Here is a 26,367-nt window from a genome sequence, read left to right as displayed (position 1 = left end):
CAGGGCTATCCCCTATCTATCTGAGAAAATGCATAGGTCTAGGCTGTAACATCGAACGGAAATTAGCCTATACGCATTGCAAGTTAATTTAAAGCCTATTTATTTTCAAAGAGTTTTATTCTATTTTATTTTATCTGATAAAAGGCATATGAACGGAAATTAGACTAGCCATGTCACGCCAGAAGCCTACATGCTTGCACTGTTCAATAAAATGTTATACATCTAGACATTGTGGTATTTCTTTATATACGTATCCCCAGCCTGCCTATCAATTGTTTCTCAATAAACAGTTATGTTCTCCTCATTGTCATACTCCCGAGTCCGATTAAGTATGATTTGACAGGCAGCTAAACGAAATGCCTTCCCAACCAGCGAGACCTGGTTATAGATGACGTTGTTTTATTGATAAAAAAAAGGGTAAAACTGGAAAGAGAAAATAGAAAACTCACATTAATCCCAAACAATTTAACAAACTTCAGTTAACGTAATGTGGAGTCCGTTCATTGATCGATGCTGTCTGTTCAGTTCCCAGTGAGGCGCCCGTTCAGCGCTGGACATAATGGCATAGCGCGCATGCGAATCATGTTATATTATTATATATTATATAGCTCGCATCTAATCGTATCGGATGAGAAATAGACATTAAATGGCATATATAGGCCGCTACACAACAGTAATCACCGCGACAAACAGCTATATTATATTTTAATATGATGACCGGAATAATTCACGTTTGTCCGGTAAATCGAAATCTTCCCGGACACGATGTCCGGCGGCAATTTTTTCGAACGGAAACCCTGGAGCAAGTGTAGTTGGAAGTAGGAATGCACCGAAATTCGCATGTATTGGGCCGAAAATAGCACAAAAAAGTACATTCTGTGTGAAAAGGCTATTGAAAGAACTATTGACTGATGACTGCCTACTGACAAGTCATATAATTACAGCAAACATGTCGGTAGTTTGGCATCTGTCCTCTGAACGACAAGGAGAGACACATTCCAACATTGACGTCAGTTTTCGCCATTTCAAAATAAAAGCGCGAGCTAAGCGTTGTTGAAAATCAATGACACATCGCTAGTCAACTAACACAGCTTGTTTTGTGAGCCTGCTAACAATGTAAAGTAGTGTTCTAGTTAACTAGGTAGAGTGGGGATTACTCACCGAATCCAATGCATTGCAATATTTTGGCTAAAATAGATGCCACAGTTCAGGTTAACTGTGGATTGTTGTTGGCACTCTGAATTCATCAGCGATTGTAGTGTGTGTCAGTTGCGTGTTCCAAATGTCTACATTCGATTCTTGTCAGTCTGGTTATCTCAAGCTTTTTATGTTAACAATCCGTGTTGCGTTTGGAAAATAGGGCTGTTGTGTCGCAAATGCCAGGGCTGTTTTTTGATCCCAGTCCGCCCCTGCCTAGACATGACTATGACTGTAATTCTGGACTATCGGTGTTGCAATGACCATGACACACCTCTCTCCCCGTCGTCTTAGGCTCGCCTGGTCTCGCTCTACTTTGACACCAAAAGATACCCGGAGGCCTTGACGCTGGGTGAGTAGCAGCTCTGGCTGCGTCTGGTAAACAGGAGGGCTACTTTAGCAAGAGCAGGGAGGGATGGTGCTGAATATGACACATTTGTGAAATGTTATATATTTTTATCTGTTTACAAAAAAAATAAAGAAGAAACACAACACGCCTCGATTCCTGTTCACATATTTTTACGAGACGCTTTCCAACAACACGTGTGGAACAAGTTGTTAACAAGTTGAATTAGCCAGAATTCCAATTGTTTTGCCTTTCCGTTGTTAAAAACCTGTTTAGCCTTTCTTTTTTCTTTTTTAAAGTATTTTTTTCTGAGTGGGGCAGTCTGATGCAGTGAAGACAGACAGGAAAGTAAGGAGAAGGAGGGAGAGAGGGCATGTCAGCAGGGCATGGGCCGGATTCTAACCCATGCCGACAATGGGGATATTGTAGATCGCGGTGCTAGACCACTGCACCACCCCAGGCCATGGTACTGGTGCTAGACCACTGCACCACCCCAGGCCATGGTACTGGTGCTAGACCACTGGATCACCCCAGGCCATGGTGCTAGACCACTGGACCACCCCAGGCCATGGTGCTAGACCACTGGACCACCCCAGGCCATGGTGCTAGACCACCGGACCACCCCAGGCCATGGTGCTAGACCACTGGACCGCCCCAGGCCATGGTGCTAGACCACTGGACCACCCCAGGCCATGGTGCTAGACCACTGGACCACCCCAGGCCATGTTGCTAGACCACTGGACCACCCCAGGCCATGGTGCTAGACCACTGGACCACCCCAGGCCATGGTGCTAGACCACTGGATCACCCCAGGCCATGGTGCTAGACCACTGGATCACCCCAGGCCATGGTGCTAGACCACTGGACCACCCCAGGCCATGGTGCTAGACCACTGGACCACCCCAGGCCATGGTGCTAGACCACCGGACCACCCCAGGCCATGGTGCTAGACCACTGGACCGCCCCAGGCCATGGTGCTAGACCACTGGACCACCCCAGGCCATGGTGCTAGACCACTGGACCACCCCAGGCCATGGTGCTAGACCACTGGACCACCCCAGGCCATGGTGCTAGACCACTGGACCACCCCAGGCCATGGTGCTAGACCACTGGACCACCCCAGGCCATGGTGCTAGACCACTGCACCACCCCAGGCCATGTTGCTAGACCACTGGACCACCCCAGGCCATGGTGCTAGACCACTGGACCACCCCAGACCATGGTGCTAGACCACTGGACCACCCCAGGCCATGTTGCTAGACCACTGGACCACCCCAGACCATGGTGCTAGACCACTGGACCACCCCAGGCCATGGTGCTAGACCACTGGACCACCCCAGGCCATGGTGTTAGACCACTGGACCACCCCAGGCCATGGTGCTAGATCTCTTGACCACCCCAGGCCATGGTGCTAGACCACTGGACCACCCCAGGCCATGTTGCTAGACCACTGGACCACCCCAGGCCATGGTGCTAGACCACTGGACCACCCCAGGCCATGGTGCTAGACCACTGGACCGCCCCAGGCCATGGTGCTAGACCACTGGACCGCCCCAGGCCACGGTGCTAGACCACTGGACCACCCCAGGCCATGGTGCTAGACCACTGGACCACCCCAGGCCATGGTGCTAGACCCCTGGACCACCCCAGGCCACGGTGCTAGACCACTGGACCACCCCAGGCCACCTTTCTGTCCCAGTAGTGACCTCTTGACTGCCCACCCCCCCCCGTGTCCTCAGGCACCCAGCTGTTGCAGGAGCTGAAAAGGATGGATGACAAGGCCCTGCTGGTAGAGGTGCAGCTGCTGGAGAGCAAGACCTACCACGCCCTCAGCAACCTGCCCAAGGCCCGCGCCGCCCTCACCTCCGCCAGGACCACCGCCAACGCCATCTACTGCCCCCCCAAGCTCCAGGCCGCCCTGGACATGCAGTCAGGTGAGAGAGAACACACCAGTTAGCGGACATGGAGCGTTTGACTTGAAACAGACTGTGTGTGTGTGTGTGTGTGTGTGTGAGATGAGGCTGTTGTGAGGTGGCCAGCTGACCTGACCAGGCTCCCCCCCCTGCAGGGATCTGCCACGCGGCAGAGGAGAAGGACTGGAAGACCGCTTACTCCTACTTCTACGAGGCCTTCGAGGGCTACGATTCGGTGGATCACCCCAAAGCTATCACCTCCCTGAAATACATGCTGCTCTGCAAGATCATGCTGAACCTGTGAGTAGTGGCGCTCTCGTCTGAACTGGGCTGAAGCTCTTTATTTGATCCCCCAGGGGAAATTACTTTCTCACAGCAGTAAGATTTAAAAGAGTATGGGGGATGAAAAGAAAGTGGTTCGTAGGTAGGTAGGTAGATAGGTAGATAGATAGGTAGGTAGGTAACTAGATAGGTACTTTATTTATCACCAAGGGGAAATTAAGGCATTACAGCAGCTCACACCACAATCAACAAAGTAAAGTGACAATTGAATGATAGGATGAAAAATAAAATAGACATCTGAAACAATATAGACAGTAAAAACAGTCCAGTGTGATTTAACATCCCCCAGTCTGACTCTGATCACCCCTATTCAGCCAGCCGGAGGAGGAGTCCTGTCTTATAGTGGCAGGCAGGAAAGATCTCCTATAGCGCTCCTTAGTGCAGCGTGGTTGTAAAGATCTCCTATAGCGCTCCTTAGTGCAGCGTGGTTGTAAATATCTCCTATAGCGCTCCTTAGTGCAGCGTGGTTGTAAAGATCTCCTATAGCGCTCCTTAGTGCAGCGTGGTTGTAAAGATCTCCTATAGCGCTCCTTAGTGCAGCGTGGTTGTAAAGATCTCCTATAGCGCTCCTTAGTGGTTGTAAAGATCTCCTATAGCGCTCCTTAGAGCAGCATGGTTGAAAGATCTCCTATAGCGCTCCTTAGTGGTTGTAAAGATCTCCTATAGCCAGGGGTGCACATAACTTTTTGGGGCCAGTGCTCAGAGGAGCACCTAGGGATGCTGCTTGGTGCTCCCCGAGCTCGCGAGTCACGACCCGTCCCACAGGATGGATGAAAAAGGGATACATGGATATATTATTAGCAAAACGACATTTATTCATAAATAAAGATGAACGACCAAATTATTGTGTGCAAAACAAAAGAAACAAATGCAAAATCAAATGACTGCTCTTTAAGAATGAAAGTCTGTCTGACTCCTTTAAACACAATGAAATCAACTGACATCTCTTTAAGCACTAACTGAATGTCTGTTCTTTAAACACACTGAAATAAACTGACATCTCTTTAAGCACTAACTGAATGTCTGTTCTTTAAACACACTGATATAAACGGACATCTCTTTAAGCACTGCTCTGTTCTGTAAACACTGAAATAAACTTTTCAAAAAAAAAAAAAAAATGTTGGTGCGCAAGAGCGCCTTCATGCGGCTGATCTGCCGCGCAGCATGCATTTTGGCGGCGCATGCGCACTGGCGCACCAGTTATGTGCACCCCTGCCTATAGCGCTCCTTAGAGCAGCATGGTTGAAAGATCTCCTATAGCGCTCCTTAGTGGTTGAACAGTGTTTCCTCCAGGAATTTTGACAATGGTGGCGGATGGCCGTGACCGCGCACGCGATTTTTTCGCGTGCACGCGCATGAAACGCGCACACGCGCTCAAAACAAATTTTTTTTCTTTTTTTTTTCTAATCACAGCCAAAACTAGAGGATGGCCAAAAAAACCAAAAATGAATATACAGAATATAAACTTCTGACTGACAGTCACATACACACACACAAAGATCATCAGCTATAATATAATACGAAGTAGGCCTCTTATTGTCCAAATGTTCCCTGAATTTTAGCTGCATGTTTTTCCAGCATGTAATTCCGTTGTCAATAAAAAAATCGTCTCCCCTTCTTTTCCCCTTGACAATACTGTGTCGTTGCTAAAGTGACGGCACATAAGAATCGTTTTTTGACTTGCTAATGTCTGCTAACGTAGCACTTGAAACTGGCGCCGTTCTCTGGACTGCAGCTGCTCCCGCGTTAGCATTAGCGTCCATCTTTTCTTCTCCCTTCTCACCGTCACGAGCTCAAATGACACTTGTCGGCCGATCTAACTCTTAACACTCACTTACAGGACTTCTGACACCATGTCGTGTTATTCTATTAAACATACACGTGAGTCCTTCTGTATTTCAATGTAAGTGTCTTTATTTTAACTCGCTCTGTAAGCTCTACAATACCGGTCTCTTGTTGTCTTGTCGTAACCTGCCCACCTGACCTGGGGGGTATTCCATCAATGTCGCTAAAGGAAAATCCGGCTTATTTTTGATAACTCTCGCGAGACCTATCAGAATATGCCTGGATATTTTTAAGAACTCTCGCGAGATTTATCAGACTAAACCTGGATTTTCCCTTTAGCGATGTTGATGGAATACCCCCCCTGATGTCACTACGGTGGCCTGTACACAATAACAATAATACCACAGTTCACATTTAGACCAATCAGGAGCCCTTGTGTCACGTCGTCAACTGAATGTCATTAATCAGATTTTGGATCAGCGGTTAGAGAGAGATGGGCGTGGATTTAGGTGCACTTTTAGTCAACATCCATTATAGCGCTGATCTAGGATCAGATATATTTTAATCAGCTAAAATGTTCAGATTTTTTTTATTTTTTATTTTTTTATTTTTTTGGACTGAATCAATTCGTGGCGGAGGAAATTCATTCATGGCGGCCCGCCACCAATAAATGCATGTAGAGGAAACACTGGGTTGTAAAGATCTCCTATAGCGCTCCTTAGAGCAGCATGGTTGAAAGATCTCCTATAGCGCTCCTTAGTGCAGCATGGTTGTAAAGATCTCCTATAGCGCTCCTTAGAGCAGCATGGTTGTAAATATCTCCTATAGCGCTCCTTAGTGGTTGTAAAGATCTCCTATAGCGCTCCTTAGAGCAGCATGGTTGTAGTGGTCTGTTGCTAAAGGAGCTTCTCTGCTCTGCCAGAGTGTCATGTTAGGGGATGGGAGGGAGTGTTCCGTGATGGCCAGGAGTTATGCAATGACGTCAAGGCTGGAGGTTTGTCTGTACACGTGTTCTCATCTGGTGTCTGTTGTTGTTGTTGTTGTTGTTTTCCTCCAGGCCAGAGGAGGTGCAGGCCCTGTCCAGCGGTAAACTGGCCCTGCGGCATGCTGGGAGACAGGTAGGACCCACCCAGCCCCCACCACCTCACACCTGACACCACCACCTCACACCTGACACCCAGCCACCACCACCTCACACCTGACACCCAGCCCAGGGTTTCCGTTAGAAAAAATTGGTGCCGGTCAAAGTGTCCGGAAAGATTTCAATGTGTCGGACAAACGGGAGAAATTCCGGTCATCATATTCAAATATAATGTAGGTGTTTGTCGCGGTGATTAGCTGTTGTGTGGGTTATATATATATGCTATTTAATGTCTATTTCTCATCCGATACGATTAGATGCAAACTATATAATAATATAGGCTTTCATGATTCGCATGCGCTACTGTCCAGGGCTGCACGTGCGCCACACTGGGCCTAGTCACCTTTGCTACTTTGAATTACGACTGTAGGCTAAGATGTTTATTTCAATTGCATTAATGGGATTTGAGGATGTAATTGGTCATTTTAAGTATGCCTAGTTTAGCTTTTGATGGCTATTTGAACGGACTGCATCGATCGATCAATGAACATTACGTGTGTTAAATAGTTTCACGACAGTAATGTAAGTTTTCTATATTCTCTTTCCAGTTTTACCCTTTTTATCAATAAAACAACTTAATTTCTATAACCACGTCTCGCTGATTGGGAAGGCATTAAGTCTAGCTGCCTGTCAAATCATACTTTCTCGGACTCGGGAGTATGAGAATGAGGAGGCTGTATCGGGAGGATACACACCCGTGGACTATTTCAATTTAGTGGCACAAATTAAACTCTAACACTATAGATTGACTAAATTGAACTAAAATGATGGACACCGACTGAATAACTGAGTGGGGGGAAGACAGGTCTCAAATGTGGAACAATTATAACATTTAATACATAAAGATAAAACATACACAAATATATAACATTGATATCCCTAAACTCAAATGTAGTGTGGTAATGTCAACCTAATCTAATCAATCCTAATCTAATGGTACCAGTAGCCCAGGTTGTCGATAGTAGCGCACGTGGAGATGGACGAATGTAGAGGAGGAAAATTCAATGGAAACTCCCGGAGTAGAAGAGGTAGCCAGGGGGAGTAGAAGAGGTAGCCAGTGGGATGTTATACTCTGAATCTCCCGACTCAGGGCTGGAACGGGCACGGCAGGCTCAATCAATGAACGGGGTTGAGATGGCTAGCGTCATTTACTAGCCGCATCTCACGGCCCTCGGTGGTCATTCACTGTGCTCTAGCACATCCAAAACACGCAGAAGACTAGATCAAACTAAATTAACTGACGAATTTCTCCCTCACAACTACTCGCGCCGTTGAGAGACAGGGTTGCCAGATGGGGCGGGTTACCGCCGAATGGGCTACTGGGTTTAGCGGTTATTTATGAATGAATGAATGGTCTTTATTGTCATTACAGGTACCAAACAACGAAATTTGGGAGGGGGGGCTCCCCTGGTGCTAGGAAAGAAAAAAAGAAGAAGGGAAAGGAGCTGGTTTACATAAATAAAGGCTATGTACTAGGGCTGGGCAAACGATTAACATTTCTTTTTTCGATAATCGCAAGAATTAACGATCAATTATCGATTAATCGATAAGCTTTTCTTTTTTTTCCTTGGGGAAAAACTTTATTTGTGTTGCTATTGCACACATTCATTCATTCACATTCAAACTAGACACTACAGTCCGATAACAATCCTCTTAAACAAGGCAGTGAGTAGCTTAAATTGTTTAACTTAAAAACACATTTTACGTTATAAATAAAAATATAGAAAATAAGTAACTCACCATAGGAGCAGTAAAAAAAACAGTTACTCACAAATAGGAGGATGACTGAAAACGTTAGTGTCCTTAAGAGCGTCCAGCTTAACTTAAATTTAAACTCCAGCGAGAGACTGTAGGCGGCAGGCCTACTGGTTCTTGTTCAGAAAGATGATCATGTTAACATGTTCAGGGGTGAGACGAACGCAATCTGGTGACACGTGGACAAACTAATTTCCATTATTATTATTATTATAATAAAAAAAAAGTATTAACGAATATCGAGGGCAGCCGAGCAAAGTGTTCGTACCCAGGGTGGGATGGGTCTCTGGAGATCTTGGAGGCCTTCCTGAGGCAGCGTGTGTTGTACAGCTCTTCCAGAGAGGGGAGGGGGGCGCCGGTGATCTTCTGGGCCGTTCTCACGACTCTCTGTAGCGCATTCCTCTCTGCGGCTGTGCAGCTGGAGAACCAGTTGCAGATGCAGTAGGTGAGGATGCTCTCCACTGCGCAGATGTAGAAGGCCACCAGCATCTCCTGTCTGATGTGGTCTTTCCTGAGGACTCTCAGGAAGAAGAGCCGCTGTTGTGCCTTCTTGATGATGGCTGCTGTGTTGTTCTTCCAGGACAGGTCATCCTGTATGTGCACCCCCAGGAATCGGAGGGTTGAGACTAGTGTTGTTCCGATACCGATACTAGTATCGGCATGGCCACCGATACGCACAAAAATGCTGGTATCGGTATCGGCGAGTACTAACAAATAATAACACCTGATACGATTGGACAAGAGGCATTCCACGAGTGTGGGTCAGATTTCCAGAGCGAGTTGACGAACGCAGCCGATGAACCCCAGCCGTAACTAGCTAGCTGACTGCTTGTCATTTCCTTATTTTGAGCTGCGTTCGGTGTTGTACCTCTGTGCCGTTGGAGCGCGTTAGCGAACAGGTGAGTCAGCCTCGGTGGGTGAAGGAGCGGTGTCCATACGTAGTGATTGTGTTGTCTGCTGTCAGAAGATATTGAGCTCATTTGGCTACAATTTGTGTTAGCTAACGTGAGTTAGCTTCCGTAGCTAAGCTAGCTAGCGCTGTTTCAAGTTTACCTATGATGAGTCAGTGTCCGGATATGATATTATGATATGCTCTCTGGTTTATATTGCAACTCATTTGCAGCAAAGCTAATAATGCCATGAAACAATAGCTTGTTAGCTAGCTAGGTATGCACATTATTCACTGTTCAGGTTGACGTACTGTAGTAAAGTGTGTGTGTGTGTGTGTGTGTGTGTGTGTGTGTGTGTGTGTGTCTGTGTCTCTTTCTCTCTCTCTCTCTCTCTCTCTCTCTCTGTCTCTCTCTCTCTCCCTCTCTCTCTCTCTCTCTCTGCCTCTCTCTCTGCCTCTCTCTCTCTCCCTCTCCCTCTCTCTCTCTCTGCCTCTCTCTCTCTGTCTCTCTGTCTCTCTGTCTCTCTCTCTCTGTGGTATCGGATCGGTACTCGGTATCGGCAAGTACTGCACGGTCAGGTATCGGGATCGGTATCGGGATCAAAAAATGGTATCGGAACAACACTAGTTGAGACTCTCTCCACGCTCCCTCCGTCGATGAGCAGGGGCTGGACCTCAGATTTTTTCCTCCTGAAGTGCACGCTGATTTCCTGGGTCTTTGACTTGTTCAGCAGCAGGTTGTTAACCTTGCACAGCTTGCTCAGCTGCTCTACCTCATCCCTGTACGCCGCCTCGTCCCCCCCCGAGATGCAGCCCACCACGGTGGTGTCGTCTGCAAACTTTACGATGGAGTTGCTGGGGTGGACGGGGGTGAAGTCGTAGGTGTAGAGGTTGTAGAGGATGGGGCTTAGCACGCAGCCCTGGGGGGACCCAGTGCTGAGTCTGAGGGCTGTGGAGGTGTGGGAGCCCACCCGCACCCTCTGGGGGCGGTCGGACAGGAAGTCCTTGATCCATGCACATATAGAGCATAGGCGGATCATGAAAAAATGGGCCCCTGGGCCTGGACGTGTAAAAAGCCCCCCCCCCCTCCCCAGCGCAAACAATTTTTTTTTTTTTTTTTTTTTTTTTTCCGCAAGTAAACACAATGCCAACAGCATATAAGACAGCCTACGTTCACCTGCATCTCAACAGGTTTTACAGCGGAGGAACACTCAAAGCCAACAGCACAATAACTAGAAAAAATTCACCTGTATTTCAACGACACAGGATTTACAACACAGGCATGCCACACTCAATTGAAGCCAACAACAGTACATGTACAGTAACAAAATACACCGCTTTCAAACAAAAACAATTGGCAACACTATGGTGTCATATATAGCAACCACAGGATGGCTTTATAAGACTAAATTAATCATAAAATAGTCTTACCTTATGCAAAGCATTTTTTCCTGGCTCTGCTTCGTGCAAAATCATCCACGATATCATCAAAGTCCAGTGATTTGGTCAGTTCGCTCTCAATTGCCATGAGAGAAAGAGCCTTGAGACGGTGTTGCGTCATTTTAGTCCGCAGTTCGTTTTTAATCCTGGACAGCACAGAGAATGACCGCTCCCCTTCGCAATTGGTTACAGGCAGAGTAAAAAATAGCCGCAGCGCAACATAAACATTTGGAAACATAGATTGCAGGCCACGATCGATAATTACGCGGAGTAGTCCTTGTGGGCTTTTATCCTCTTCAGCCTTAATAAAAGATCTGAGCTGAATTAGTTCATCGGCTAAACTGACATCTAGGTCAGATGGGTATGCAGATGCCAGAACTTTTGCCTTCTCAATGAGTGAGGCATTGGACTCATTGGATTTGACATAGAAAAGCACATTGAACAAACTGCACAGGTGTCCGTAGGCCTCCAGACGGTGTCCGAGGCTCTGAATAAGCGTGTCGATGGCAACATTGAAGGTCTCTATCTGAAACTTGCGTCTTCCATCAAGCTCAATATCCTGCTCTCCATTCTCGTCAGCAAAAGTCTTGCGTCTCTTTCTGCGATGGCTATCATGTCTGTAAGTCTGGCTGACACCCGGTATACTCAGAGCTGCGCTTTCAAAACTGTCAAAAAGGTCTCTTTGTGCAGCCACAAAATCACGCAACGATTCAAGTGCCCTAACTGCGGTTAAAAGGGCTATATTTCTTTGCTGCAAAATAGCGCTGGTTGCTTGAAATCTTGATAATATGGTATCCCAAAACTTGGCCAAGAACGCCATTTCCAACCTATCCAATTGCGCACAGAGCCCAGCTGCTTCAGAGCGCGTGGCCCTATTTTCCATCTGATCCGTAGACAAAGTCCGAAGCTTCTCTTGTATCTTTTCATAATTTTGCCACAGTGCTTTCGTTGAGTCAGCACGGCAACTCCAGCGTGTAGAGGAGAGAGATTTAAGTGTTAAACTTATAGGCATATTTGAATCCCCAAATACTGTGGCCCAGCGATGTGTGGAGGCGGAGGTGAACGCATATAGAGACTGCAACAAGTCAAAATATTTGCCAACTAGATCGCTACAGGCATCAATACTGTTGACACCGACCAGATTCAAAGAATGGGCAGCACAGGGGACATAGTGAATAAGTGGATTCCTCTTCTTTAGATGTGCCTGCAATCCATTGTATTTTCCAGACATATTACTGGCATTATCATACGACTGTCCACGGCAGTTTTCTATATCAAGTCCAAGATCGTGCACCATTGAGACAACACAGTGTGCTAAGCTTTCCCCTGTGTGACTGGTGATGGGTTCAAATCCTAGAAAGCGTTCCACTACATGGCCTGTTTTGCTCACAAATCTGAATATAAAGGTAAGCTGATCTACATGGGATAAATCGGGCGTCGAGTCGACTATTACAGAGAAATACTTAGCATCATGTAATTCCTTTGTAATGGCTTGTTTAGTTTTCTCTCCCATTAGTTCTATAAATTGTTCGCAAATTGTTGAGGATAAATATGAAACACTGCCCCTTCCCTTTTGTCCAAACGTTCTTATATGCTCAGCCAAGAACGGGTCATATTGTGACAACAATTCTAAGATGCCCAAGTAGTTTCCATTGTGTGGGGAATCTAGCAATTCATCATGCCCCCTAAATGCGTGACCCCTCTCCCCTAAGAACTTGATGACGGAGACAACTCTCCTAAGCACCTCTCTCCAATATTGCCTCTCTCCATCGATTTGCTTCATAAGGTCGGCGTCCACGGTGGCACATGTGATTCTCTGATGCAGGGCAAGCATGCAGGCATGATGTTCTTCACTTCTCTCGTGCTCGCCGATTCGCTCTGGGTGTTTCCAGTCACAATAGCCAGTAACGAATGCATGTGACTTAGTGGACAACAGCTTGCATGCAAAACAATAAATATTTCCTGTGGATGGGGAATACGTAATCCACTCTCTATCAACCACTTGGCCATTGGGCAAAATGCATTTCAGCTGTTCATTTGTTAAAACTCTGGATTTGCCACCAATCCCACTATCCCTTACAGACGCTAGATAATGTGCACGCCGATTCTGGAACACTTTAACTCCTCTGTCAATTAGAACCGCCTTGGCCCGCTTACTTTGAGTGATCTCCCACAAAGCTGGGTCAGTTACGGTTTCAAACCAAGCCTCGCTCTCCTCTCTTTGAGTAGTCTGTAACTGATCCTCCGTGTTAGCAGGCGGCGGAGGCGACATGCGTTGCCGTTTGGCCTCTTGAGCACCGGCCTGCTCCTCTTCCTCACTCGCCAGCACCAACAGTTGCCCTGGTGGTGCAGCATTCACACTAGCACTAGCAGTGCTGCTGACTGGCTCTGGCTGTTGCTCATCTCCCACGATGGGCTCGTCAGCCTCCCCCGCAACCCTAATGTTGTTCTCTTCATTTGTTGTAATATTCTTGAAAAAATTTGAAATTCGAGGAACATGATGTAAAATATCAGATTGTTTTGCTTCTTTTGCTTTTTTTATCTTTCGTTTAGCTGCTCCACTTAATGTGTGACGGTGCTCCATTTTACCTGTGCGTTGTCAGTCTCAAGTTCGTTGTTAATGACATTGACCTCGTGACCACGTGACATTGACCTCGTGACCTGTCCCCCAGTACACAAAGTGACAGCGCCCTCTAGTGTCTAGTTTCTATAGCCTACTCATTAATCCAATGGGAATGTAGCCTGTATTCGCATTAGAATCTGAGTAGGCTATAGAAACTATGTAGCCCACACAAGCTTCTCTTTTTTTTGCAAGACGTGGGCCCCTATAAAATTGTTCAAAATAGTATATTCAAAAGTATATTCAAAATATTTTTTTTACGTTCATATAAGGAATCTCATTTGTCCCAGTTACAGTAGGACATTTTCTACCGGCATCCCTGCGACAAGAAATGCAAAGGGCCCCCTGATCTCTGGGGCCCCTGGGCCTGGGCCCGGTAGGCCCGTTCAGTAATATGTCTTTGATATAGAGTGTGATAGTCCCAGGTCTAGTAGTTTGGTCACTAGCCTGTCTGGAAGGATGGTGTTGAAGGCAGAGCTGAAGTCCACAAAGAGCAGTCTCGCGTAGCTGTTTCCCCTCCAGGTGGGATAGAGTGGAGTGGAGAGTCGTCGCGATGGCGTCCTCTGTGGACCTGTGGGCTCTGTAGGCGAACTGGTATGGATCCAGGTTGGGCGGACTAGTTAGGACTAGGGATGCTCCGATTTATCGGCCGCCGATTTCACTCCAAATGACTCGATCGGTGATCGGCAAAAATGGCCGATCGCAAAAACCGGTCTTTTTTTTTTTTTTCATTTTTTTTTTCCCTGGGGAAGACAGATAACTGAACAGAAAACATAGGAGGACGTAACAGTATGTAAACCATGAAGGCCACGTTTATGATGTCTTTTATACAGCCATATCGACTGACTTGGGCTTCAGGCCCTAACTGGGTGATAGGCCAGACCTTTACTATGCCATAAAAATGGGTCTGCGTTTGCTTGGATCAAAACTTTTGTCTAAAAAGCAAAAAATATGTAGGCTATCCAGTCAGTAGGCCTACAGTTATGTATTTATAAAAAAAACGGTATCGGTATCGGTTGATCTTGAGGAAAAAAATCGGTGATCGGTATCGGCCCCAAAAATCCAGATCGGAGCATCCCTAGTTAGGACTAGTTAGGCTGCAGGTTGGGCGGACTAGTTAGGCTGTAAATTGTCAATCCCATCTGGCAACCCTGCCGCTGTTTGTTCATCGCGTAGGCTAGTCTACACATTAATAATAAAAGAAAAAATATAGCCTATATATTCGTCTTTTTTAATGTAAAAGGAATCAGAATATGTGACAAATTAATTTTAGCAAATTGTGCTTAAAGGGAATTATTTTCACCAGACATTATGACCGAAGAGGTTTAAATATGTCGGACTTCAACAGATTTTATCGGACAAAGACCGGTAATTACCGGTTAACGGAAACCCAGACCCAGCCACCACCACCTCACACCTGACACCCAGCCACCGCCACTACCACCTCACACCTGACACCCAGCCACCACCACCTCACACCTGACACCCAGCCACCACCACCTCACACCTGACACCCAGCCACCACCACCTCACACCTGACACCCAGCCACCACCACCTCATACCTGACACCCAGCCACCACCACCTCACACCTGACACCCAGCCACCACCACCTCACACCTGACACCCAGCCACCACCACCTCACACCTGACACCCAGCCACCACCACCTCACACCTGACACCCAGCCACCACCACCTCACACCTGACACCCAGCCACCACCACCTCACACCTGACACCCAGCCACCACCACCTCACACCTGACACCCAGCCACCACCACCTCACATGTGACATGAGCTGCTGCTTGCCCTCTGTACCTGGCTCACCTGACTGACATTGTTATCCTCCCTCTCTCTCTCCCTGTCTCGGGCCTCTCTATCCCCCCCCCCCCCCCTCTCTCTGTCTCTCTCCTCTTTCCCCCCCCCCTCTCTCTCTTCTACCCCCCCTCTCTCTATCCTCTCTATCTCCCCCCTTCTCTCTCTCCTCTCTATCTCCCCCCCTCTCTCTCTCTCTGTCTCTCTCCTCTTCCCCCCCCTCTCTCCTCTATCTCTACAGACAGAAGCACTGAAATGTGTGGCGCTAGCCAGTAAGAACAGATCATTAGCAGACTTTGAAAAGGTGAGACCGTCAGCCCTTCAGCAACACCCATCATCAGTGTTCTGCACTTCACGTCATGCTAGAACTAGGTTCACTAGCACCAGCCCAGAACTAGAACTAGGTTCACTAGCACTAGAACTAGGTTCACTAGCACCAGAACTAGAACTAGGTTCACTAGCACCAGAACTAGAACTAGGTTCACTAGCACCAGAACTAGAACTAGGTTCACTAGCACCAGAACTAGAACTAGGTTCACTAGCACCAGAACTAGAACGAGGTTCACTAGCTCCAGAACTAGAACTAGGTTCACTAGCACCAGAACTAGAACTAGGTTCACTAGCACCAGAACTAGAACTAGGTTCACTAGCACCAGAACTAGAACTAGGTTCACTAGCACCAGCCCAGAACTAGAATTAGGTTCACTAGCACCAGCCCAGAACTAGAACTAGGTTCACTAGCACCAGCCCAGAACTAGGTTCACTAGCACCAGCCCAGAACTAGAACTAGGTTCACTAGCACCAGAACTAGAACTAGGTTCACTAGCACCAGAACTAGAACTAGGTTCACTAGCACCAGAACTAGAACTAGGTTCACTAGCACCAGCCCAGAACTAGGTTCACTAGCACCAGAACTAGAACTAGGTTCACTAGCGCCAGAACTAGAACTAGAACTAGGTTCACTAGCACCAGAACTAGGTTCACTTTTGTGGAAAGGGGGTAAGTGACCAGGCTGTCATTGTAAATAACAATGTGTTCTTCTTAGCTGACCTCCCTGGAGAAATAAAGGTTACATAAATTAATATTTATATCTCCTCTCACTTTCTGTCCTGTTGTCTGCCTCTCCATTCCTCCCTCCCTCTCTCCCCTCCCTCTCACCCCCCCCTCTCTTCCCTCCCTCCCTCTCTCCCCTCCCTCCCTCTCTCCCCTCTCTCTCTCCCTCCCTCCCTCTTCCCTCCCTCCCTCTTTCTCTCTCCCTGACTCCCTCCCTCCCCCCCCTCTCTCTTTCTCCCTCTCCCTCTCTCCCTCCCTCCCTCCCCTCCCAGGCCCTAACAGAATACAAAGCAGAGTTGAGGGACGACCCCATCATCAGCACTCACCTGGAGTCGCTGTACGACAACCTGCTGGAACAGAACCTCATCCGGGTTATCGAGCCCTTCTCCAGAGTACAGGTGAGTACAGGTGAACCCCCCACCCTAGTGATCAGAAGGTTACCTGGGATCACCACCACTAGTGTGTCCTTGAGTAAGACCTGGGAACACCACCACTAGTGTGTCCTTGAGTAAGACCTGGGAACACCACCACTAGTGTGCCCTTGAGTAAGACCTGGGAACACCACCACTAGTGTGCCCTTGAATAAGACCTGGGAACACCACCACTAGTGTGCCCTTGAATAAGACCTGGGAACACCGCCACTAGTGTGTCCTTGAGTAAGACCTGGGAACACCGCCACTAGTGTGTCCTTGAGTAAGACCTGGGAACACCACCACTAGTGTGCCCTTGAATAAGACCTGGGAACACCGCCACTAGTGTGTCCTTGAGTAAGACCTGGGAACACCACCACTAGTGTGCCCTTGAGTAAGACCTGGGAACACCACCACTAGTGTGCCCTTGAGTAAGACCTGGGAACACCACCACTAGTGTGTCCTTGAGTAAGACCTGGGAACACCACCACTAGTGTGTCCTTGAGTAAGACCTGGGAACACCACCACTAGTGTGCCCTTGAGTAAGACCTGGGAACACCACCACTAGTGTGCCCTTGCAAATGTATGTTTTACATTAAAAAATATATATTTCTGCACCTAGCATAAGCATGTTCCTCGACCCCTTCAGTTGAGCCTGGGATGTTGTGTAGACAGATTAGATTAGATTAGATTCAACTGTATTGTCATGGCAGAGTACAAGTACTATACAACCAGATGCAGGATGTTATCTACCTGACGTTGCTCATTGTCCTCTGTCTCTCCCTGGTGTCTAGATGGAACACATATCAGGCCTCATCAAACTGTCAAAGGTGAGGATGGTTCTGGGACCCTGTCCTGGTTCTGTGAGGATGGTTCTGGGACCCTGTCCTGGTCCTGTGATGAGACTATGTTCTTCTGTGACGCCGTCCTGCTCCTCTAATGCTTCAATACTCCACTTCTGGAGTACTAGCCTTATACCTTTTCTTATCAACAATCAATAATTCTACAATTAATTGATGCATAATTGTATATTATGGCTGTGGCATTTTCATTCCAGACATAATTTTTGCTGTTTAAAAATAAATAAATATATATTGTCACTACTTAGTTAATGTCTTTTACATGTTTTCAGGCGGATGTTGAGAGGAAATTGTCACAGATGATCCTGGATGAGAAGTTTCACGGTAAGTCTGTTCTCTGCTCGGTGGTAAAAGCCCCAGGCGATGTGATATAGTAGCATCGCCACAGGAGATCAATATCAGAAGCCGTTTTCTAATTGTATTATGATCTGTTGTGTAGGACTAGATGTTGATATCCCTCAATAGATACATACTTAAGGCACCGATGAGACTCTGTGGTGTTCAAATGAGCGATGGCATCCTTTTGGTTGTCAAGTGGGCGCCCTCCTTCATGAATGTTTCGCTGATAAGCCCGCGACACCTCCAGAGGGTTCAGCAGTGAATCCCAGCGTCCCAGGTTCACTCCCTAGATGCGATCAGCTCATTTGAACGCCTGGGTCGAGTCCTTTCTCTTCATCCACAGCCACTGGCTCCCCTTTTCAGCAGCTCTGGAGAGGTCCTTGAGTTGTTGTCCAAGTCTGCCAGCAGCTTCCAGTCCCGTGTTCTGCCCATCTGCCCAGTGTTTGGTCTTATGGTGGTGAGGCTGGCTTGACCCTCACCCTCCCGAACAAATGGTGCTGGCTGCCACCGGGATGACGGGGGAGGAAGGGCGTTCACACTTGTCCGTTGACTTTCCAGCACTGCTGCAAGACACTTTAGCACCTGGTCGGCCTTGGGTGAGGCTGGTCTTGCATCCCACTAAGATGTGCTTCAGTGTTGCTGGACTTTGACATAGAGGGCACGTGGGGTCTTCGCCATACCACTGGCTTAGGTTTGCAGGAGAAGGCAGGACATCGTAGGCAGCCCTGATGGTGAAGCTCGCCCTGAATGCCTTCATCTCCCACAGATCTTTCCAGGAGATCTTCCTCTTTTCCACTCCTTCCCATGCCCTCCACTGCCCTTGCTTTGCCTGCGCCACAGCTTGTGCGCGCCTTCCTGCTTCCTCTTCCCGACGTACCTCCTGGACCACCAGCTTGCGTCTCTGAGATGGATTGGCCTTGCTCCAGGCCGGTGTACTAATCCCGAGGCCAAGACCACTCCTCCCCTCCTGCACTCGGCCCACAATGTCCCTGTGTCTGAGTGCTGCCTTTGCCTGCTCAGTTTTAGCCAATGGGGTCCACTTACTCCCAGTGGCCAGGATGGGGGCAGCTTGGGCTACAAATGGATCGTTCGAATCCAGAAGCATCATCTCCAGTCTGACTTTGGAACACTCCTCTGCCAGACTGGAAATGGGCAGGTGTAACATCCCTTTGCCGTAGAGCCCAATGCTGCTGAGGCACCTGGGAAGGCCAAGCCACTTCCTTGCATATGAGTTGACCAGTCTCTCCAGCCTTTCCACCTTTGAGAGAGGAACTTCATAGAGGGTTAGTGGCCACAGGAAACGTGGAAGTAGTCCATACTGCATGCACCAGAGCTTCAGCTTGCCAGGAAGCAGGGTTCTGTCGATGTTCTCTGGCATGGAAGTATGCCGCTGGCATGGAAGTAGGACTTGACAAGGGTTGTGAGAGCTGGTGGGATCCTGAAGTAGTCGAAGGCTGTCCACAGGAGGTTGTGAGGGACTGAGCCAAAGGCATTCGCAAGATCCAGGAACACCACGTGGAGATCCGTTCCCTCCTTCTTGGCGACCTGGATCTGATGCCAGATGACACTAGCGTGTTCGACACACCCTGAGAAGCCTGAGATGCCTGCTTTCTGGATTGACGTGTCAATCATGTTGTTTATTTGCAGGTATCCTGCCAGCCTATGAGCGACCACGCTGAAAAAGATTTTTCCCTCGACATTTAGAAGGCTGATCTGGCGGAACTGGCCGATTTCTGTTGAGTCCTTTTCCTTGGGGATAAGGATCCCTCCGGCTCTCCGCCAGACGTTGGTATCTCCTCCTTTGCCACACGACTTTCATCAGCTTCCAGAGGAATCTCAGGACATCTGGTGAGTTTTTGTAGAGCCTGTATGGAACTCCTGGAGCTGATGCGGCCCTTGCTCTACGCACAGTGTTGTCCACTTCACTCCAACTGGGTGGACTGATATCTAGTTTGTGCTCTGGTGGATTGACTGGTGGCATGTCAGGTGGGAGCGTGACCTCTTCCTGGTGTCATCTGTGCAGCACTTTTTCAGATGTTCTTCCAGGTGGGCCTTTGCCACTGAGAGACTTCCACTCTTCACCTTTGTGAAGAGACTCTTCACAAATTTGAAAGGATCTTTGTAGAAGCGTGATCTTGTTTGCTCCTTCCTTCTGCGCCTCTTCAGGAGGTTTTCAGCTCTCCTCAGTGTTGCATGCCTGCTCTTAATCTCTTCCTGCAGCAGGTTTATTCCCTCCCTCTTCTCCTCTGTGGCCTTCCTCCATTGCTTCTTCAGCTGCCTCCTCTCCTTGACTGGTCGGTCTATTTCTGTCTGCCTTCTGGACTTGGTGGGAATTGACTGAGTAGATTGTTTGCCTTCGACCACTCCGAACTGTTCCGCTCCATAGGCATAGATGAGGTTGCCCATTCTCTCCAACTTCCTCATGGTGGTGCCTCTGATCCCATCTAGGATGTTGCAGAGATCAGTGTTGACCTCCTTCCACAGCGTCTTGTTGCAGGACTTTGGCGACTTGACTAATGGCCTTCGCCCCTGGATCTTCTTCTCTGCTGGTGGTCGTGATGTGTTGGATTCAGGTTGCTCTCCTGTGCCTTGTTCTTCCTCCTCTGGGACAGGGGTGTTGATGTCCTGCAGACTGTGGTGTGTGTCCTGCTGCTGAACTTCAGTCGACTGACTCGGCCTGCTTCTCAAAAAGTAGCTGTAGATGCGACTTCCCTGCTGACCCTTCTTTAGGCACCCTTTCTTCAGGCTATGGGTGGAAGTAACCTTTGTCCAGCCACACGCAGTTCTGGAGCATGTGTCCTGCTGTAGCTGTCGGAGCCTCAGGTATGCTGATCATCAATCTCGTAGTCTGTTCCGTTCCTGTGTTCGTTACCGGGTTCTCTGCCGACGAGCCATCTTCCGCCCCCGCTCTCGCAGGCTCAGGGGGTGTTTTCTTCTTAGAACTTTTCGTAGCCAAGTTTGGGTGGGACCTATCTGAACGGGATCCGCTCGTGCTGGATCCCGCCGCCACGGGTAGCTAGCCCATGGCTACCTACCCGTGTTCTGACTGTGTCTAGTCTCTGTTCTGACTGTGTCTGGTCTCTGTTCTGACTGTGTCTAGTCTCTGTTCTGACTGTGTGTCTGGTCTCTGTTCTGACTGTGTGTCTGGTCTCTGTTCTGACTGTGGTTCTGGTCTGTAGGGATCCTGGACCAAGGCGAGGGCGTGCTGATCATCTTCGACGAGCCTCCAGTTGACAAGACGTACGGAGCAGCCCTGGAGACCCTACAGAACATGAGCAAAGTGGTGGACTCCCTCTACAACAAAGCTAAGAAGCTCACATAGGTGGGTCTCTCTCTCTCTCTCTCTCTCTCTCTCTCTCTCTCTCTCTCACATACACACACACACATCTACACACTCACTAACACACACACCAGGGTTTCCGTTAGAAAAATTTGCCGTCGGACATCGTGTCCGGGAAGAATTCGATTTACCGGACAAACGTGATATATTCCGGTCATCATATTAAAATATAATATTTTTTTTTTTTTTCAAAAATCATATTTCTTTTTTTCAAATCTAATATAGCTGTTTGTCGCGGTGATTACTGTTGTGTAGCGGCCTATATATGCCATTTAATGTCTATTTCTCATCCGATACGATTAGATGCGAGCTATATAATATATAATAATATAACATGATTTGACGCATGCGCGCTATGCCATGCGTCAAATCCAGCGCTGAACGGGCGCCTCACTGGGAACTGAACAGACAGCATCGATCAATGAACGGACTCCACATTACGTTAACTGAAGTTTGTTAAATTGTTTGGGATTAATGTGAGTTTTCTATTTTCTCTTTCCAGTTTTACCCTTTTTTTAAAATCAATAAAACAACGTCATTTCTATAACCAGGTCTCGCTGGTTGGGAAGGCATTTCGTTTAGCTCGGGAGTATGACAATGGGGAGAACATAACTGTTTATTGAGAAACAATTGATAGGCAGTCTGGGATACGTATATAAAGAAATACCACAATGTCTAGATGTATAACATTTTATTGAACAGTAACAGTGCAAGCATGTAGGCTTCTGGCGTGACACGGCTAGCCTAATTTCCGTTCATATGCCTTTTATCAGATAAAATAAAATAGAATAAAACTCTTTGAAAATAAATAGGCTTTAAATTAACTTGCAATGCGTATCTTTCCGTTCGATGTTACAGCCTAGGCTATGCCTTTTCTCAGATAGATAGGGGATAGCCCTGTAAGCTCATACGGGTCTGTATGTCGTCCTGAAGACCGGCTGTTAGATCATATCGCTTAAGTTTGTCTCCATCTTAGTGTAAATGTTGTCCGTTTTGTTTGTTATCCTTGTTATTGTGCGATAAAGTTAAAGCGCTCCGCTTCGGGACACCATTTTCAGCTGAGCACCAAACACACACACAAAACACTGCCCGAGAGAGAAGGACCCGCCCCCTTTAGTTAGCCTATAGCCTATAGGCTAACTAAAGGGGGCGGGTCCTTCTCTCTCGGGCAGTGTTTTGTGTGTGTGTTTGGTGCTCAGCTGAAAATGGTTAGAGGGAATTATTTTCACCGGACATTTATGTCCGACGAGTTTTCAACTTGTCGGACTTCCACTAATTTTACCGGACAAAGACCGGTAATTACCGGTTAACGGAAACCCTGACACACACACACACAGAGCATGTTCTGTTAGATTGCATATATGTGACAGCAGCTGGAGAAAGCAGGAACAAGTTGGCAACCAATCAAACTTTTTTTTCAATCTGAGAAATTTAAATAAATGTCAACGTTGTTGAAAATCAATGACACATTTGATAGTCACGCCGAAACATTGCAATGCAATGGATTCGGTGAGTAATCCCCACTACTCTCCACTAACTAGGTAGTAGTGGGGATTGCTCACCAAATCCATTGCACTGCAATGTTTTGGCTTGACTAGCGAGTGTGTTATTGATTTGTGTCATTGACATTTATTAAATAAATTTTGGTCGGTTGCCGACTTGTCCCCGCTTTCACCAGCTGCTGTCACATATGGCTGGCTGCTCTTCCAAGAAGTAACGGAAGACTTTGTAATTGGATGTTTACTCTGTGAAGTTGTGAACTAGTGTTTACTCTGTGAACTAGTGCTTACTCTGTGAACTAGTGCTTACTCTGTGAACTAGTGTTTACTCTGTGAACTAGTGTTTACTCTGTGAACTAGTGTTTACTCTGTGAACTAGTGTTTACTCTGTGAACTAGTGTTTACTCTGTGAACTAGTGCTTACTCTGTGAACTAGTGCTTACTCTGTGAACTAGTGTTTACTCTGTGAACTAGTGTTTACTCTGTGAACTAGTGCTTACTCTGTGAACTAGTGCTTACTCTGTGAACTAGTGTTTACTCTGTGAACTAGTGCTTACTCTGTGAACTAGTGCTTACTCTGTGAACTAGTGTTTACTCTGTGAACTAGTGTTTACTCTGTGAACTAGTGTTTACTCTGTGAACTAACATTTTATTGAACAGTGTTTACTCTGTGAACTAGTGTTTACTCTGTGAACTAACATTTTATTGAACTAGTGTTTACTCTGTGAACTAGTGTTTACTCTGTGAACTAGTGCTTACTCTGTGAACTAGTGCTTACTCTGTGAACTAGTGTTTACTCTGTGAACTAGTGCTTACTCTGTGAACTAGTGCTTACTCTGTGAACTAGTGCTTACTCAGTCAGTAACTCTTTATTATTATTTCTTGTCCTCAGAACAAATGAGGAGCCCACAGCAGCACAGTGGCGGAGGCGTGTGTGACCAGTGTATAACATTTTAAAGAAGGGGACAAGGGAGAGCGACAAAATAAAAAGTCCCAAAAACTGCAACAAAACAGGATATCCCGGTACCCCCTCCCACCCATGAAACTCCCACCTCTCCCTCAATGGACAATTGCATCACTTCTCTTCTCATTTATTTTGTTGTTTTTTCTGTTTTGTTTTTTGACGTTCTTTTAGGATTCTGTGTTAACTCAGATCAGGCTATCAGGCCATCAGGGACTATTGTACAACCACAATAAAATATTGACAACTATATACATAACATGTTTATATATATATATATATATACATATCTCTCCTGTAGAATAAAGATATGGCTTTACAAAGCCTTGAGTTGATTCCGTTGCCACCCCCAAAGGTGCGATATATATCGACCACAAGATAACCCTGCTTCTCGAAGGCAGGGGACAAGGCCACTGGTCAAGGCTCTCCTCTCCTCTCTGTTCGTATGTCTGAAGCACATGGTTAGTTGGTTGGAACCAATGGGAATAACCCCTGATAGTTAGATGTTTGGTTGAAGAGCTCCCTGGAGCAGCTCCCTGGAGCTCTTGTTTGCATGTTTTCTCATCATATCGATGCCAACACCCACAAGTCTATTAACCCTTTCCTGTTTTCCAATGGCTGTCATGATCCACATTTTATTCGGTTTTCGTTATTTTTTTTGCTTTGGAACTAAAGGAAAATTGGATCACCTTGTTATTTGTCTCCCACTCATAAGTACGTGGAGCCTAACGGATGCCATTTCAGACCACCAGTGCCCCTATCGGCCCTCCACTTTGCCTCAACGTTTGGGTGCAATATAGTTTAGGGATGCAGAAGTGGAGATGCGCTCTGTTAAAGTCTCTGAAAGCCTCTGTCTTATACGCCCCAGAGCGCTTATCCATGGTTAGTTCCTAGCCCTAGTCTGGTATGCTAGTAACCAAACTAAATTTGTATGGTTTGATATTTTTTTTTCCATTCTTTTCTTTTCATTTATAAGTCATTTTCAAAAATAAATATTTTGTATTTTTAACGATTTCTGTCTTGCCTCTTGCAAAAATGATCACTTTGCCGCCTGACCTGGCAGAGTTTGATAGGGTCATTTGGTCCCTATGGTGTGCTCTTGTGTTGAGGAAACACAGGGGTAACGTAAGGGTTGGATAAAGACACTACAGCAGCTCACGCTCAGACCCCGCCCTTCACATTACGGGGAGTCAACGTCAGTAGAGACTGGGGAAGGGATGAGGCCTGGAGTTGAGACTGGGGAGGGATGAGGCCTGGAGTTGAGACTGGGGAGGGATGAGGCCTGGAGTTGAGACTGGGGAGGGATGAGGCCTGGAGTTGAGACTGGGGAGGGATGGATGAGAACATCTAAATATTCAAAGGGAAGAGATGCTGTATGCAGTAGGAGAGACCGTCCCTGTATAGTCACCAGTACGGGGATTGAAGTGTGGTGACATACTGTATGGACTTGATCTGATGGTGTCGTGTATTCTCCATTTTCTCTCCTGTGGGAAAAGATTATTGTTCCTGTGTTGGAAAATGGCCTCAATGCATCATAGGGCATTAAATCACCATTTCAATGACAGCTCTGGATTGTTTTTATTTTGTACAAAAAAAAGCAATGTAAACATCTACTAAACCTGTTCATATAATGAAACATAGTTATTGACTTAGAATAGAGAAGCGTCTGGACTCTGACACGGGGAAGCATGTTTGTGCTATAGTGCTTTCAGCATATGATATCAGTTAAGATGGGGGCGTCATCCTGTAGAATCCATTGCGCTCTGTGTGGTTCTTGTGCACTTACTGTACATGCACCCATATTAAGTGCCATAAAACTGCACTGAATGGACACTGGTCATCCCGTTTCTTTTGAATGTATTTGTGTCTAATGTCGAAATGAAGAACAGTCACCTCATCTAAGCACTTCCTCCACCATGTGCCATTTCAAGGATGTCCGCATCTGTCTTGTCTTTCTTTTAATCTGACCTGCTGTCAGTTTGTGTAGAGTAAAACCATTTATAATACACATTTTTGGAAAGATTTTTTTTACAGAATTGCTGAGCTACAGATGTGTTGAGGTCAGTAGTTGTAATGTAAATGGATCTAGTGGCATTGAGCCTATAGACGATGGGTTGCTTTAGTGTTTACAAAAAAAGCAATGATTTTGAGTCCCGTTTGAATGCAAAAACATCCCCACAGTCCCTCAGCTGAAACGTTTGTCTTTTATTATTTTTCCTTCTCATTGAGCAGGTTTGTAATATAGCCCATTCAGACACTCATACTCTACATTCAGCTCTCCAAGCCCAAAAAAGTATTGTTGCTTGTTTTGGATTTCTACACACATCAGTATCAAATGTACAAACGGTTCTTGCTGTCCAACAATTACCGAGTATATCTGATGTTCAGATGAGTTCAAATAAATACAATCTTTTTTCAAAAGTGTCTTGTGTGTGTGTTCTCTTTTCTGCCTAAAAGCTTAAGTCAATGATCATCAGTGTTTCATCTGACATCCGTCATCCCTGTTCTCATGTCCTGCTCTGACTGCTCTTCCACTTACAATCATCACGTTCATTAACGCGTCTCCCTGATTTATGTCACTTCTAATACTTTTGATATCTACATTACAGACGTTTATTGAATCGAGTAGTTAAGTTATTAGGTAGATCATATGTTTCGTATAT

The 26,367-nt window shown here is 46.7% G+C and overlaps 1 protein-coding gene across 1 annotated transcript in view; it reads left to right on the top strand.

The window, feature by feature from the left end:
• The window catches only part of psmd11b (proteasome 26S subunit, non-ATPase 11b), a gene marked incomplete at its 5' end in the record, with an annotated part of 32,284 nt that extends 6,156 nt beyond the window's left edge, over positions 1–26,128 (top strand). The window contains 10 exons of the mRNA XM_080542121.1: positions 1,492–1,549; positions 3,283–3,477; positions 3,612–3,756; positions 6,641–6,701; positions 15,484–15,546; positions 16,568–16,693; positions 17,500–17,535; positions 17,838–17,889; positions 21,084–21,226; positions 23,636–26,128. Of these exons, the coding sequence (XP_080398247.1) occupies positions 1,492–1,549; positions 3,283–3,477; positions 3,612–3,756; positions 6,641–6,701; positions 15,484–15,546; positions 16,568–16,693; positions 17,500–17,535; positions 17,838–17,889; positions 21,084–21,226 (879 nt within the window). The 3' untranslated portion in view covers positions 23,636–26,128. The remainder of the gene's footprint in view (positions 1–1,491; positions 1,550–3,282; positions 3,478–3,611; positions 3,757–6,640; positions 6,702–15,483; positions 15,547–16,567; positions 16,694–17,499; positions 17,536–17,837; positions 17,890–21,083; positions 21,227–23,635) is intronic.
• Between the last annotated feature and the right edge of the window lie 239 nt (positions 26,129–26,367).

Source organism: Nansenia antarctica (genome assembly GCF_963989245.1).
Source record: "Nansenia antarctica genome assembly, chromosome: 11".
Taxonomy (NCBI): Eukaryota; Metazoa; Chordata; class Actinopteri; order Argentiniformes; family Microstomatidae; genus Nansenia; species Nansenia antarctica.
The sequence above is the reverse complement of the archived record's forward strand: the minus strand, read 5'-3'. Positions and strand labels throughout refer to the sequence as shown.